This window comes from Molothrus ater, chromosome 1, assembly GCF_012460135.2.
Source record: "Molothrus ater isolate BHLD 08-10-18 breed brown headed cowbird chromosome 1, BPBGC_Mater_1.1, whole genome shotgun sequence".
Lineage (NCBI taxonomy): Eukaryota > Metazoa > Chordata > Aves > Passeriformes > Icteridae > Molothrus > Molothrus ater.
The window spans coordinates 112,337,189-112,354,014 of record NC_050478.2 but is presented as its reverse complement, the minus strand read 5'-3'; the positions used below and the strand labels follow the sequence as shown (position 1 = coordinate 112,354,014).

Genomic DNA, 16,826 nt, shown 5'->3' with positions numbered 1-16,826 from the left:
CTTTCACTAGGCACTACTTTCATAGCATACCAAAAAGTTCAATTGAACCTTTAAACTCTTCAGAACAAAGGCTTAGGTTCTGCAAAACACACCTATTGGGCCAATACCCAGTTTGTAGACCTCTTCATGCTAGCTTTCATGCTATTTCTGTGCTTCTACCATCAACTATGTGTGCCTCATTAATTTCACAAATGCTATTTTTTATCCAGAAAAATGCAATGTAATGGCGTAAAATGAAGTTACTGTGAACTAAATCTTGTAAGATCTTGTGGATATTCTCAAGATAAGGTTAAAACTTTTTGCCACCTCCTGCTTAAAAACTTTACCTCAGCTGCCTGTCATTCCTGTCTGACAAAGTTCATGTTGTTTCTTTGCTGTCAAGTGCTAGCTCCAAGGTAAAAAGCATAAATGTGTAGCTGTTGCAGTGTTTTTCAAAGAAATTATGGAAGAGGAAAGGGAAAAGAAATATTAGTGCCTTCACTATAGAAAAATCTACCACAGAGAAAGCAATGGGCAAGTGACAAATACTGAGTTGTGAGGATAAATCCCCAAAAATTCTATGAAGCTATATCATAGAAGTTGCAAACTCAAATGTATTTTTTTTATTATTCTTTTGTTAAAAAGACCCAAAATGTCTGACTTCCATTGTACTAAAGCCATTAAAAAATTTGCCTTTAACTTCCTGATAATTACAGCACATGAATTAGGGATGTATTGGCAACTGGTGGTTCTTTATAGAGCACATGGTTTTGGATTATTTTCTTAGACTCTTCCAGAGTGTGCTTTCTTTAAAAGCTACATGACCCATTGGATACTGTCATCCTAAAATTCTGAAACATAAGGGATGTAAAGAACTAGAAATCAGTGTCCTGTCAATTACCACCTAATTTAATACAATTTAAAAGTTCATGGAAAGGCAAATAGTTCATAGCTGAATTGAACAACTGAATTGAAAATTCCTACTTGGAGCATTAGCAAGAAAAGAAGCAGCAGCTTGTTCCCTTTTTAAATGGCTTTTGCCAGCCATCCAAATTGGCAAGAAAAAGATGTAGAACCTCATCAGTTCATAGAGGATTTAGAGTTCCCAAGCCCAGGTTCAATTTAGCATATTCAGATTTCAGCACATTAACTTCAGTATCAGGATTGCTTAGACGAAAAGTTCTGGTTTAATATAACCCTTCTGGTTTTTGAGGGTACTGATAAAACTGGCAAATTTTTAATACAGGTGCAATTCAAGTGACTAAAGTTGGAGAGGAATCCATCTTCAGAAATGAATAATCCTTATAGATTCATTAGTTACAGTGTGATATTCAGTCACTTCCAACAGTGCATTTTGGTTGCATGTCAGTATACAACCCCATTCATGTTGTGCAATTTTAATGTATTTCACTTTACATGAAATATGAGCTTCTTGAGACCAAAAAAATTAAAATTACCAGTATCACTCTCAATATCCTTAAAACACTAGAGGATGCCTGTGCTAACCTCCCGAAGATGAAGAAAAAGAGTAACTACCTGAGGTTTGTCTGTTAAAGATAGTCTGAAATAAAGTAAACTACATCAGTCAGCACATGGATTTTTTTTAAATCTCTTCTTATTAGTCAAAATATAATTTCTATATCTCTGCATAAAAAATTTTAACTGTCTTTTTGCATAATAATATGAGTTCTAGCTTGTATTATACAATGATTAGTAGTATAACCAATGCAGGAAAAATGTGTTTGCTTGCAGACATCATCTTCCAGACTCCATTCAGTTAGCAACATTGCCTTTTAAAAATGATGGTCATGTCAAGGCATTTGTATTACCTTCTACTTCTGCATTTCTGTTATGGCTTTGGTAGATACTGGCTATACTGCTGATCCTGCAATTCAGTTGTGTCACGCTTGTGTCGGATATGGACATGCTTGATCATGAGAGAAGAGTTTTTTTACAATATCCTTAGAAAAACCTAATTGATTATAGTTATAGGTTCAACAAGGTATTTTGGAGCCAGGGACCTATATTCACAACTATTAGATACATGTGGCAACATAGGACTTGTTATTCTGATGGTTCAAAACCATCAGAATGTACTCAAACCATTTTTGGGATTTGAACTATCAGTTAATTTTTTTCAGGCAGTCTGTGTGTGAAAAAAGTAAAAGAATTCATATTTTCTGACTCAGACTAGTATACCACTTTTTTTTTTTTTTGGTCAAAAATATCCAGGCATTTCTTTGGGAGATTTATTCAGAGAAACTCGCTTTGGCCCCTCAAAGACACAAATGACAGGTTATCAGGATATATATCTATCTCCTTAGGTATCAAGTATGAACTCACCACCCTAGGGTCCTTTACCAGTCAAAGGAAAGACAGACATGTCCTGAGGGAATTGATTTCATTATAAAATGGACATCAACAGTAAATAATAAGATTCACTCTGGATTTTCTGCTTGAAGACATCTAAAGTTAGGCAAGAGAAATCTCACCAAAATGTACAGAGCCCAGATTTGAAACAAGGGTAAAGGAAGTGCTTTCATTAACAATCTAGCTGTTACAGTCCTTTTCTCTGATTCTACTTCCTTTTTTTTTTCAAAAGGTAGATAGCTATGAGAAACATCATGTAAGTAAATATTTCTGTGAGCTGCATGGTATTTTAATTAAATAAATTATTTTCTGTAACCTCTAGATAGGAATGAGAAGTTAATTGAAACTAAAAATTGCTCAATTTACCCAAAGAATTAGAAAAAAATCCTTAACTGTCTTTGTTTCTTTGGCTCTGGATGACACAGTAAGGGAGAATGATCATGAGTAAATGCCTCTCTCAGATAGAAAAAATGCTAACATAAACAGTGTGTGGATGTCATTAGCCATCTTATAAAGAAAAAAAAACAAAACAGGGACCTCTAATCACATCTAATCATTCTTCTCTGTAATTTGGGTTTTTTCCCTCTCTGTGTTCGTAAGGTTTCTTATATTCACTTATCACTTATGCTGTCAAAAAACTAATTCTTTCTGACAACTGACAATTTAAAAGAAAAGTATATTACAGGAAGGAGAGTGTCATTGTTTTCCAGAAATTTGTAAGAGCTATGAACAAATAGGACAATTCTAAAAATAGACCCATGGATAATTATCATAAGCCCTAGGTCTCATGGCTACTTTACTGGATGTCTTTGAGATAAAGTAAATACAAAGACTGGCATAATAGCTGCATAATTTAGGCTATTTACCTCTTATAAAACATTAGATTATTTTTTCTGTATTTTATGGAAACCAGTGTACTGTAGTCAGAAAAAAATCACGTAATAACATTGCATTGCCAAAATTCAAGTTATGCTAAGTAACCATAATTATAGTCTCATCAGAGCTGAAGTGTTTCAAAACACCTGTTAAATTTAGGTGCCTCTGCCTAGTGTTACAAGCAAATAAATCCACTGATTTAAGTAGCAAGAACCATTAGTAAACTGAAGTAAAGATGGTAAGAGAAAAAAACCAGAAGCCTCAATTGTCAGGGTGCCTAGTGAGACAAGAAAGGTTCTACATAGCAACAGCATTTTAAGTATGAATAAATAGCCATAAAGTTCGCTGGTACTGCATGGAAGCTTGCAGATGGTAGATGAATTCATGTCTGTCATGTTTTTATAATACAATGACTTTTACATATTGCTGCCAGATGGAACACAGTTTTGCATCTTGATTATAAATCTCAAAAAAATACAGCTTCCTTCAATGTGTTCCCTATATTTGAAACAAAAGCAAATTCAGAGACAGATTTGGGAAGCCAAGGCAGATTTAAGGAAATATAAATTAAATCCTCAAGGGCTTCCTTGTTATAATTCAATTCAAAATAATGGAGCTCCCCATGTGTTCTCAGTTTTTTAGGAAACCACAGAAGGTATACAGGTTCCTACACAGGGAGAACTACACGTTCATTTTTAAATGTAAATACATCCCAGTCAAGTCCAGAAGACCTCTTAATTGAACTTAGTATTTGGAAAAATGTTTACATAACATTTATTCCCGCTTCAACAAAAAGTGGTATCTATCCCACAAGCTCAGATGGTAAGAGTGCAGTGCACGAAGCATAAATGCATTTAATCATTGCTGAAAACGAGTATCTGTATGTACACCACAGAAGTACCTTGCCTTTCCCATCACGATATCTTGACAGACCTAAAATCTAATCCAGATCTGGTTATACCACTTTCTGGAGAGATGCACTATGAAGAAAGTACAGGATTTTTGTATTTTATATGTATTCCTGCATCACACCTGGCTTCCTCCTGTGCGTCTGGTCTTTACTTCTAATCCTAATTGGTATTGCTACGAAGCGAATAACTCTGATAGCAAAAAGTGAATTATGTGACTGCAGGGAAGAATATTTTCCTATTCAATGGTTTCTCACAGAGTCTGATTTGACAACAAACTTGAGTTGACTTCTCTCAGACAGCCTCAAGCATTGTTTATATGCAGATAATTCGGTGTGTGAACCCATTAGGCTTTTATGACAGTTATAATCAAATATGATTGGGAAACCTTCTGGCTTACTTGGATCCATACTTACATTGTGCTTTGTGAGGTTGGAAATGTTACTTGCTATTGCTTGTAGCCAGTCAATACAGTCTTCAGCAGAGAGACACTGAATTATTCCACTGCAAACCCCATCCACAGCAATTACTTGGAACGCATTTTGCCTATAGACATATCATAACAGATCAGGTCAGAAGAAAATTTTATCTTTTCTAGCATATCATCCTAACAATACTTGTAAAAATGCTTTTCTTTCAACTACAACGAAGGTCAGCCAGTGAACACCGATAAAATGCTGGTTCTCCTGTTTTATAAATACCTGATGTATTAAAACAATCATGCTAAAAGGTCAGACAATGCTAAGCTTCCATAAGGCTATAAAAAAATTCCATAGACCAGCTCCACAGAATCTTGACCAGCAGCTGTACAAGCTCAGAAGCCGAACAAGTGATAGGGCTGATGCTTATCTAAGACTTAATACAGCAGGCTACTGAGAAGGAAAGTGCATTAGAAACCATGGGCAATTATTTGGTAAATTCAGTGAATACCAGTATCTTTTTCTCAACACCTTTGCTTTATTTTATAATACAGTGTCTAAACACATTTGGATTACTGTCTGGAGCCCCCTTGTTGCCTGCTCAAGCTTATAGAATTTTGTTTCTCTTTTAAACTACTGATTGAAAACTTGAAGAAGTCAAAATTGATCAAGTAGCATTAATGATTTTTCCAAATGAATTTCTGAATATAGGATCATCACCAAAATACACTCCTACTTCTGCCTCTACTCCCAGCACCAATCTGGGCACATAATCAGAAATCCATCATGCATTATATATTGATTTTCCACTTCTAGACACTGAGGAATTATAGAACAAGAGAAAATTTTTCAGATGCTTAAGTAGTAACAGACCTAATTTCTTCAGTAAATTGTTTTATTTGCTAAAAGCTCTTGTAAGGCTCACAGGTCTCTGTCTTCAAAACTGAAAAACCTCAATAATAGTCCATATCTCAGAGAAGGAGATTACTAAACATAGAGAGAATACCAAGTTCCACTGCTGACATTCTGCTACAAGCCCAACTGTTAATGATCAATTCATAGTTAAGATTAAGTACATCATTCAGATTCTTTGAGAATGGCTCAAGCAAATTGCCTGTTATCTCCAGGGTAGAACTGAGTGACACTAATAACAGCTTCTGGCACCTGAAGAGAGATACCAATTTTGAAAAGCTGTTTGTTTGGGGTCTTTTACCTCTTAAAATTTTATTCTAGTTGTATACAGTGTAAGGCTAATATCTGTCTTCACTCCATCCATGTTGAGAACAGACTGCTTCTTCAGTCAGGAAAAGCAATAGAAATTAACTAGAGCCATACCTTTGCTTTGAGTGTTCTAGCATGAGAACCAGCTTTTTCAGGATAATTAGGCTTATATTAACATGATCTTTCAGGGTTCTTTAGTTTATTTAAATCCAGCAGTTCAGTTGTCTTTCCCAGGGGTAGTGATTTTTCTTAAAATTCACAAAAATACCAACCAAGACAGACTTCTTTCAGAGACTCATTTTCACAATAATTCTAGTAAAGTTTTGAGGAAGATTTATTAAAAGAATCTTCAGGTAGTGTTGCTAGCATTTATTTATTCTATCCTTTATTTTAGATGGCTATAACTAGAAATAGCAAATTTTTCCAGAATAAATTTCTAAACCTTTACATGAAGACCATAGCATGGGCTCAAAATTGTTGATGATCTCTTTTAAGAAAAAAACACCAGTTTCAGGATTTGCCTTGTTTCTACACAGCATATCATAAATCAAAGCAGGGATCTAAAATATCTATTAATGAATAACATTAACACAAGTACAAAAACCCCATTATGTTTCCGATTCAATCCTCATGCACATATTTCCTTGGACTACAAACACAGTGAATATAGTGCAGTTGGGGCATCAGATTGTTCCTACTGTTCCTAGGAATTTGATCTGTGCAAGTACAAAATCATTCATCCATAATGTTATTACCCAAGTATCAACACCAAATTACTCAAATATCAATAGTATGATACATGGTCACCTAATAAATTACTTGTGAATGTGTCTTGGCAGTAGATAGCCTTAGATTATTGTAATAGTGTTTTCTTGAGTAACTCTACCAGCCCAAGTCCATAATACCATGCAAACCTGAAAACATAATATATTAAATAGATGTTTTGTACTAAATGGAACAAATAGTAGAATAATCACTTCATAATACACCAAAAAATTGGGAATGGATAAACACTTATTCAGCTACACATTTCAGGTTCTCAGCCTTCTGGAACACAAAAGCTATATTTGAAATAATTAAGCTTTGCAAGATCAATTTGAATGTCTTCTAGAATTCTGTCCAGATATTCTCCAGAATTTATGTGTTTCAACCAATCGACTGGAAAAGCTAGAATATGACTATGAGGTTTAATATTGTTTGTGAGAACAATATATTTCCATATTAAACTCTGAATTATAGAAGTTATTAAGCTTTACATAGTGAAAACAGCCTTGTAAATACTAACGATGGAAAATGTAATGCATTAGCTTTCATTTCATGTTGCTTCTTTATATTATTTTTAATATCCTTTCTTTTATGTTGATGTTTCTAGCAGTCTCTTAAAAAAGTATCTACCTTTCTCTCACAACAAATTCTGAGAGGGAGTAACATTTAAAAATGTTTACAGTAATTTAAAATAGTCATATAAACTGTCTTGCTAGCAACATAAAATGTTGGTTCTATGCTTTAAGAAAAACCCTCTCTCATACGCATCCTGCATTTTTGGGTTTTTTGAAGACCTACTTCCTCATGTTAGACAGATTAGAAGGACACAAGGAAAAAATTATCAGAGTAGTTTTTCAAGGTTTGAGTATGAGTTCAGGTATTTTGTTTCATATTAATATACCTTTGTTTTCTAGAAGTTCAGATCTCAGGTATATCATTACTACCCAAGACACTTGCTTTATTATATACAAGTTCTATAATATGAACTTTAAGCTTGTTTTTTATTGATGCAGAAGGCTGAATTTTAAAACCCTAGATCTCTGAACAGCTGCTTATGTGCTAATTTTCCATGTGCGTAGTTCTATTCAGTACCTTATTTGAAGTATACAGTAGAATAGATCTCAGATTTGGCTGTTATGGTTTTGAGTGCTTTATGCTTCACTATTAAATATGGAGCTGAAGGCTCTCACAGAATTTAGTAAAACATCTCCTGCCTCTCTGGTGCCTTGATCCTGCTCCAGTTCAGTCCAGCCAAGAAGCCTTTGTAGCCTCTGGTTTCCACCTTGCCTCCCTGGGCCAGCCACTGCTCCTCAACAGACCGAAGTTCATGTAGCCAAGTATGACCCTGCTATTACTAGTCAAAAACTGCAAGGCTGGCTTTGGTGCCACTATGATCTACAACAGCTACTGCCTAACCTGCATTAATTCCAGCTCTGTGAATAGGAGAAATGGCTGGCAGACCTAGGCAGTGTAATTCTAAGAAACAACAGCCCTAAGAACCAACTGAGGTAGTGGACAACTTTTGTGCAACTTTTAAATGTTTACTGAGTACCAATTAGAAACAGTAAAATTAACCCCACAAAAATCCCAAACAGATTGAAGAAGACTTCTCTTCCCCCAGCCTCTGGGGGTTTCATAAATCCAGTCCTAGAGGTTCATTAGAAGAAGAAACTATGGAGTAACCTGTTCTGTACCTGTACACAGCTTTCCTGCAGATAATGTCTTTACATACTAGAGCTCACAATGTATTTCAGTGTGAGAACTTCATTCTTATATTTACAGATGATAAATGAATCCATACAATAGCTAGAGCCTTAAAACATTTAACAAGTATGATCTTACATACTTGCCTTGTTGGACTTTGTAGCTACTTTCATTTCTATTTCATTGCTTTACAAACATTAAACATTACAGAATATTTTGTCGTCCCTCCTAATTTCTTCTGATTTATTAGGATAATATTAAATTAAACAAAGTCAAGTTCCAGGTCTGTATTGGTTCTTTCTGAAATGAATTTTATTTTCCCCACAGCAGCCCTCATAGTATTCTGCTTTGTATTGGTAGATAGAAAGATATTGATTGCACAGCATTGTTTTGGCTACCCCTAAGCACTATTGGCACAGCATCAGAGCTCTTGTTTCAATATTCCCTCCTCACCAACAGGCTGGGGAAACAAAACAAAAAATAGCCAGGACAGCTGACCCAAACTGATCAAAGGGATACTCTACACCATATGACATCTGCTTAGCAATGAAAGCTAGGAGAAAGGAAGGGCAGGAGGGACATTAATTAGTTATGACACTTGTGTTCCAGAGCAAGTACTACATGTACCAAAGCCCTACTTCCCAGGAAGTGACTGAACATCACCTGTGGATGGGAAGTAGAGAACAAATATTTTGGGTTTTTTCTTCCGTGTGGGGCTTTTGCTTTTGCTTTATTAAACTGTCTTTATCTTGACTCGTATTTCAATCTTATTTTCCTCCCCTCCATCCTGTTGAGGAAGGTAGTGATAGAGAAGCTTGGTTGATACTTGGCATCCAGCCATGGTCAACCCATCACAATGATGCAATAAAGTTAAACCTGACTATGAGCTTTGGACAGCTATCCCAGTGACTGTGACAAATTTGCAATGAAATTAAATGTTAACACATACAAAGTAAAATACAGGAAAAAAACCCCTTAGCTACATGGAAACAGAACCAAAAAACCCTACTAACTCCCTATTGTAGCTACAAACATCAAACAAAGAAGTACAAAAACTGGGAGATGCTTATCAGTTCAGGCTCTTGCTCATGATCCTCACCTGAGTATGGTTGCAGCTACTCCTGTGCCTGGACATGCATCCCACTGATCTGGACCTTTAGGCTGACCTCCCAGCCTAAACTGAGCCCCACCTGACCATGATGGTCTCCTGTAAAGACTGTCCCTAAGCCTTCTCTGTTCCTCCACGGGGAGAAGTAGGGGTAGGATAATTTTCTGCATGGACTGCCACACTCTCTCTTGGCTTATCTTCCTCATGGGGCAGTCAGCCCTTGCTGCTCTCAAACAAGATTATTTCACCCAATGTAGGCATCAGATTATGTATTTAACACAAACAGAAGGAAATACATTTTAAAAATATAATCACATTGCAGAGCTCAATGCCATAACGCACTGCGAAAATCAAAGATATAAAAACAAGCCACTTAGAAAGAAGCCTTTGAGGACAGGAGCATTAGCAGCTATTAAATATGATGATGTATGTTTCATCTCAAATTGCAAAAGGTGCTGAGGACTAGATGTAAGTAGAAAGATCACCCATCATCACCTCCCCATCATACCAGGTCCCAGTTGATGTCAGAGGAGAACATGAGCCAAGGTGGACCTAGAAAGACCTTTATGAAAGCTCCTATATTTCATGTATCTGTTAGCTGCCATGGAACTAATAACACAATTTCTCCAACAAGGCAACTCCCTAGGGCATGCATCTGTCAACCAAGAAGTCAAATTACAGCCTTCAGAACTTCTTTACCTGCACAAATCTGATCCTGGAAGGTACTGGGAAAATCGTGAATGAAGAAGTGGAATTAATCGAAGATCACACCACCTCTTCTCCCACCTAAGTCCTGGGGACGCTGGCCATGAGGAACATGACAACGTATCCTGAAAAACATTAAAAGGTTCTTCTCAGTTTTGAACTTCGTTGTAAGAACTCAGCAGATTTGGAAAGAATGAGACTTCAAAGACTTATATTTGGCAGTATTCCATTTTTGCCTAAATCATTTGTCATTAGTTTTAGTGAGCACTGGAAAGATTCTGAATAGGACCTCTAAATTATTCACAATAGAACCATAATTCAGTAGTTACCTGTGGCTCTGTACACATTTACATACATATCTTTTCTAATGATATCACCTCAAAACATGGTAATTAGGAATGGAATTTAACATGTGATGAAAATTGTCAAAATTGTCAAAACTACATGCTGAAGTGATGAATATTTTAATTTTACCTACTTACAGAAGACATTGCTTATATGAAAACTGAACTTTATAATGTTTATGATCATATCTACAAAGAATGAGTATTTAAATATCTAGAGTCTAATTTGACCAGCCTTCTTAAAGAATATCGATTTGCATGAGAAATGCTATAGAAAGCTAAATTATCAACATCTGTTTCTAAAAATACAACACCTCTTTCTTTATAAAATGCTTTATAAAATAGTGCTAATGATGATGTTATTTTTCTGAGAGAGCAGGATTCTTCAAAGTGCCTTCTCACAGCAACAAAGGATGAAGAAAAGGCTGAGGTATTTAATGCCCTCTTTACCACAATCTTTAATAGTAAGACCAATTATTTGCCTGGTAGCAAACCTCTGAGCTGGGAGACAGGGATAGGGAGCAGACTGAAGCCACCATAATCCAAGGGGAAATGGCCAGTGATCTGCTGCAGCAGTTAGGCACATACAGGTCTATGTGGCCAGGTGGGATCCACTGAAGGATAGTGAGGGAGCTGGCACAAGTGCTCAGTGAGTCAACTTCCATCATTTACCAGCAGTCCTGGCTAACCAGCAAGATCTCAGTTAACAGGAAGTTGGCAAATATAATGCCATCTACAAGACAGGCTAAAAGGAGGATTTGGGGAACTACATGCCTGTCAGCTGGACCTGGGGCAGGTCACAGAGCAGATCACCCTGAGTGCCATCCCACACCATGTACTGGGCAACCAGGGAATCAGGCCCAGCCAGCACAGGGTTCATGTAAGACACATCCTGCCTGACCAGCCTGATCTCCATTTATGACCAGGTGACCAATCTAATGGATGAGGGAATGGCTGTAGATGTTTTCAGACTGGACTTTAGTAAAGCCTTTGGCACAGCATTCTCCTGGAGAAACTGTGCTCATGGGTGCACAATTCACTGGTGTCCTAGGGTGACATTATGATGCTTGTATCCCCAGTCATCTGTTAATGAGGTGGGGAGAAGAAGGAGCGCAGAGTTTCGTTATCAGCTGCACTCTCCCCCACAGTCTTCTGGAACACAGAGCTCCACTGTAGTTGTGTGGGCATGGATGGGGCATAATGCCACGCTCCCTTTGCTTTTTAGTTAGTTTAGCTAGCTGGGGCAGTCTGAGTTTTCCCTGGACTGTTTTCTTTCCCTTTTTCTTGGAACCATTCGAACCTGCTCCAGATCAGGATCCAGGGAAACACTGAGAATTTGCACTTTGTAGCCTGCTGGGCCTGCTTTGGGCCACAGCCTTTGCCAGTGCCGGAGTGACCGATAACTGAGCAACCACCCACTGGAGAAACTTTCTGAATTTGTCATCTCTTTAGAGCAGTGGATGAGTTTTGTCATCTGGTATTGTTCATTTTGTGTGCTGGAGAGTGCCTTGCCTGTTAAATAAACAGGTTCTTTCCACTTCTCTCCAAGGAAATTTTTCCAAACCAGTTTGGGGGAGGGGCTGTGTGGGCTGGCTTTTTGGGGAGTGCCTTTTGGAGGTTTTCTCCCAGATTTGCCCCAAACCAGGACAACTGGGTAAGAAAAAGGCTGGATGGAGAGGCCCAGAGAGTGGTGGTGAGTGGAGATACATCCAGTTGGTGAACAGTCATGACTGGTGTTGTCTAGGGCTCAGTGTTGGGGCTGACACTGTTTAATATTTAATATTGATCTGGAAGAGGGGATGAAGTGCACCGTGAGTTCACAGCTGACATCAAATTGGACAGGAGTGCTGATCTGCTGAAGGGTAGGAAGGCTCTGCAGGGGGATCTGGACAGACTGAATCAATGGACTGAGGTCAATTGTATGAGATTCACAAGACAAAGTTCCAGGTCCTGCACTTTTGTCACAACAACCCCAGGCAGCACTAGTGACTAGAAACCTGCACGATGAGAAAGGACCTAGGGGTGCTGGTTAACAGCAGCTGAACATGAGCCAGTGTGTGCCCAGGTGGCCAAGAAGGCCATCAGCATCCAGGTCTGATCAGAAATAGTGGGGCCAGCAGGACCAGGGCAGTGACTGTCCCCCTGTATTTGGCACTGGTGAGGCCACACCTTGAGCGCCATGTTCAGTTCTGTGCCCCTCACTCCAACAAGGACATTGAGGTGCTGCAGCATGTCCAGAAAAGGGCAACATGGTTGGAAAAGGGTTTGGAGCATAAGCCCTGTGAGGAGATGCTGGAGGAGCTGAGGTTGTTTAGCCTGGAGAAATGAAGGCTCAGGGAGACCTTATCACTCTCCATAACCACCTGAAATGAGGCTGTAGCCAGCTGAGGGTTGGCCACTTCTTCCAAGTAACAAGTGACAGTATATCAACATGTCAGTAAAATTAAACCTGCTGATTTATATTCATTTTAATCTCAGATTTCTTTTTTTCTTTTTACTGGTATCTTCTATAATATAAATATTACCAAAATTAAGTACACCTTATATTTTTCTAGAGTGTGCATTCTGTGTAAGATCTATGGAATTATGAAGCTTTACCAATTTGAACTTTGCTTTTGCATATATGTTCATATATCTTTTACGTATATGAAACAAAATATCACAATAAATATCATGTTAGCTGAGCAGCAAGCTTTTCACAGGTAGTTCACTTATTTAAAACACTGAATTTCTGGTAAGAAATTCCACAGATGCTATAAAAATAAATAAATTATTGGCTAGGAAGACTATGCTAGGATGTTGTTTTGAACATCTTGAATTTTTAATGTTTTCTCTCTGCTTCTGGGAACCTTTCTTCACCTGTGATTAAACTTAAGGAAAAGATGAAATGCAATAAAAGTTCAAGTACAAACTGTAGGCCTAGATATGGCTACAACAAAAATGTTAACCCTTCCTTTAGACTGCATAACTCTGTAAACTGTTGACAAAAGACCAAAGTCTCGTCTACTCAAAGTTCTGAGTCAAAAGCCTCCTTCGAGTGAATGAAAAAGGCTATAAAATTAAGAAAGAAGACTGTGGCTGTACATCACAGAATCATGGAATGTCTGAGTTGGATGGGACCCACAAGGTTCATCAACCCTAACTCTTGTCCCTGTACAGGACATCCCAAACAATCTCACAATGTTCCTGAGAGTTTTTTCAAACTCTTACCCTCTGTGAGGCTGATGCTGTAACCACCTCCCTGGGGAGCCTGTTTCAGTGTTCCATCCTCTAAGCAAAGAACCTTTTTCTAATATCAACCCAAACATCACAGACACAACATTCCCTCGGGTCCTATCACTAGTCACACAGAAGAAGAGATCAGTGTCTGCCTCTCTTCTTCCCTTCACAAGGAAGCTGTAACTGCAATGAGGTCTCCCCTCAGCCTCCTCTTCTTGAGGCTGAACAGACCAAGCGACCTCTTCTCATACAGCTTCTCCTCCAGATCCTTCACCATCTTCCTTGACCTCCTTTGGAGCTCTCTAACAGCTTTGTATCTGTTTTATACTATGGCACCCCACACTGCTCCCAGCACTCGAGGTGAAGCAGTCCCAGAGCAGAGCAGAGCAGGACAATCCCCTCCTTTGCCTGGCTGTGATGCTGTGCCTGATGCAACCCAGGACAGGGCTGGCCCTCCTGGCTGCCAGGGCACTGCTGGCTCATATTCACTTTGCCATCGACCAGGACCCTAGGTCCCTTTCTGTGACACTGCTTACCAGCTTCTCATTCCCCAGCCTATCTGTACATCCAGAGGCTGTCCTCCCAGGGACAGAATCCGGCTCTTGCCCTTGTTAAAATTCATAAAGTTGGTGGCTGCTCAGCCCTTAGATTTGTCAAGGTCTCTCTGTAAAGCGACTCTGCTTTTGAGGGAATCAAAAGTTCCTCCGCAAACTTATTTAGTATCCCTTTGAGTCCTGAACCCAAGTCACTGATCAAAATGTTGATGAGCACTGGGCCTAAGATACAGCAGAACCCCACTAGTGACCAGTCACCTAAATTTACTCTGTTTACTGTAACTCTTCATGTCCAACCATGAGCTAGGTGCTCACTGATCATGTTTATTCAGATGTCATAATTCTGTCTAGAAAATATTCTGAGAAAAATGAAGAGCTGTGGCACAAGAGTTGCACACAACTCAGGAATTCATACAGAGGTTTGGTTTTATGAAGAACTCTGTTCCCATGACAAGGGGAAATGTCAGAGCCACATCTTGGTCTTCACTTGAAGACTTAATTTAGGGTGAATTATATGCTCTGTGATACCAGATTATATTATTTAAACTGAAAGAAAAACACTTGGTTTCAGTAAATTATTGTCAGTTCAACAGAAACTACAGCTCATCTAGATCAGTTTTGACATCTGCAAAAAAAGAATTCACAAATGAAAGCATGATTTTTATAATAAAAGCAAAATTAGAATTGTAGCAGCTAGTTGAATAAATCAGTTTAGGATCTACTGCCATAGCCTTTTTACATACAGACATACATACCTATATAGATTCCTTAGACAAGTCTGATTTTGTTATTGCTGCACCAGTTACATGTATTTTTACTGTTATTTGATATCAATTTTATTGATGTTATCTATTTATAAATTCCACTTCCTAAAATATTCAGAATTCTCAAGGGTTTTCCAGATTGTAATTCTGTTTAAATCTGTGGTATTGGTATTTAAATCTGTGGGCTGCTATTTAAAACATTTAATAGAAAATATGAAAGTACAATAAAACAAGATGGAAACTAAATGGCTGATCAGTATGGCTTATGTTTCAGGTTTTTAAATTATGATCTATATTGGTTTATTTTTCTATTTTCATGTATCACAAAGCCAAATACTGAACAAAAAACCCTTAGATCTATATAAAATAAAGGAAATTTCGCATTTTGTGGCTAAGAAAAATTTTTAAAGGCCCTTGTTACATTTCAAAGGTGTCTTTTATTAAATATCTGATCAGACATCTGTAGCATTTTATCCCAGAGACACTCTGCTCCACAATGTTATCCCACTTCAGGTAAGATTTCAAGTACACATTACCAGAAGTAGAACACTCTCACCTTAAAAACAGGCAAAAACATGTACCTAATCATCTTTTGAGAAAAGCTTTAGAAAATGCATGTAATATAAGTAATGGAAAACATTCTCAAAAACTTTTCCCCCTTTTTTATAAATAGATATATTTTCATTTGAAGAACTTTAATTCCTATGCAGAGAAAAAAATGTAGAAGGAAAAACTTTTGCAAAATCCCTACTGCCCAAGTAAACTGTAATCTCACGCATCATGGCACAATCTCAGCTGTAATAATTTGCCACATTTAATTCCCAGCCATAATTTCTGGCTACTCTTTTTTCCCTCTACAGAACTGTCTGTCTCCAGAGTTAGCTAGAGCTCCTCCCTGTTAATGTCCTTTATTAGTACTTCCACTTAGCTATTACACTATAACTACTCTTCTGTGTAATTCCATCAAGGAGATCCATGTTCTTACCGTGTTGTTGGGGTGGTAGTTGAGATGCAAACCACTGTCACATAGGGGAGAGGATGTGCCACTGCTTTGGTCACTGGGGGCACCTAATACAAATACAAATTCACACAAAAATTCTTTGTTAATCCATAATTAAAATTTGTATATGTACGAATGCATTCTCCCAAACCCAAAAAACTTCTATCATATATAACACTCATTTACTTTCTCCATTCAGCCAGTATCTCTTTTCTGGCTTGAGTGGATTGCCTTTGTAAGCTAAATGGAGGCTCAAGAAAACCTTTCACAATGCTTTGATTAAAAAAAGTTAATGTCTGCTTGGTAAGAAAAAAATCCCACAATGTTTCTTTCAAATTTGACAATAAAAGGGAAGTGTATACCTTCTCTGTCAGCTTTTACTGGAACGAATTTGTCAGATAACCCTTTTGTTACTCTCAGTGGAGTTTACAGTTCTAAATGCTCTTGTAATGTTTTAGGAAATTACAGCGCTGCTCCTCAAAAGTGACATGATAGGACCCATGCAAATGCACATTCCTGTGCATCACTCAGGCCACTCTGTGATACCACAGCCTTTCATAAAAGGAAGACGGTACTAGGATACATTTTTATTTAAGAATACAGTGTTCTGATTTTTTTTCTTGTTTCATATAAATTTAATACATAGGCAAAATAAAAAGACAATGTTCCATCAAATGTTTGTATAAAATGCTATTTCATTATTTAGATTATTTAATTCCTACTAACTTAAAATTAAAGGCTGTAAGTATCCAAATCAAATATTTATTGTTTTGTTGCTTTAAACTTGAGCAATTTAATTTACTCTCTTAGAGAGCAAAAAGCAGAAGGAAAGCAGAGGTGGCAAAAGGCACAGGCTGATATATAAATATGGTTAGATATGCTGCAATTGT

The 16,826-nt window shown here is 37.6% G+C and overlaps 1 protein-coding gene across 4 annotated transcripts in view; it reads right to left on the bottom strand.

Moving 5' to 3' along the window:
• The window catches only part of SNTG1 (syntrophin gamma 1), a 319,642-nt gene that overhangs the window by 93,111 nt on the left and 209,705 nt on the right, over positions 1–16,826 (bottom strand). For all 4 annotated transcript variants that reach the window (XM_036398513.2, XM_054518579.1, XM_054518581.1 and 1 more), the window contains 3 exons: positions 15,922–16,004; positions 10,050–10,180; positions 4,550–4,679 (listed from right to left, as the gene is read on the bottom strand). In XM_036398513.2, coding sequence (XP_036254406.1) covers positions 4,550–4,679; positions 10,050–10,180; positions 15,922–16,004 — 344 coding nt within the window. The remainder of the gene's footprint in view (positions 1–4,549; positions 4,680–10,049; positions 10,181–15,921; positions 16,005–16,826) is intronic.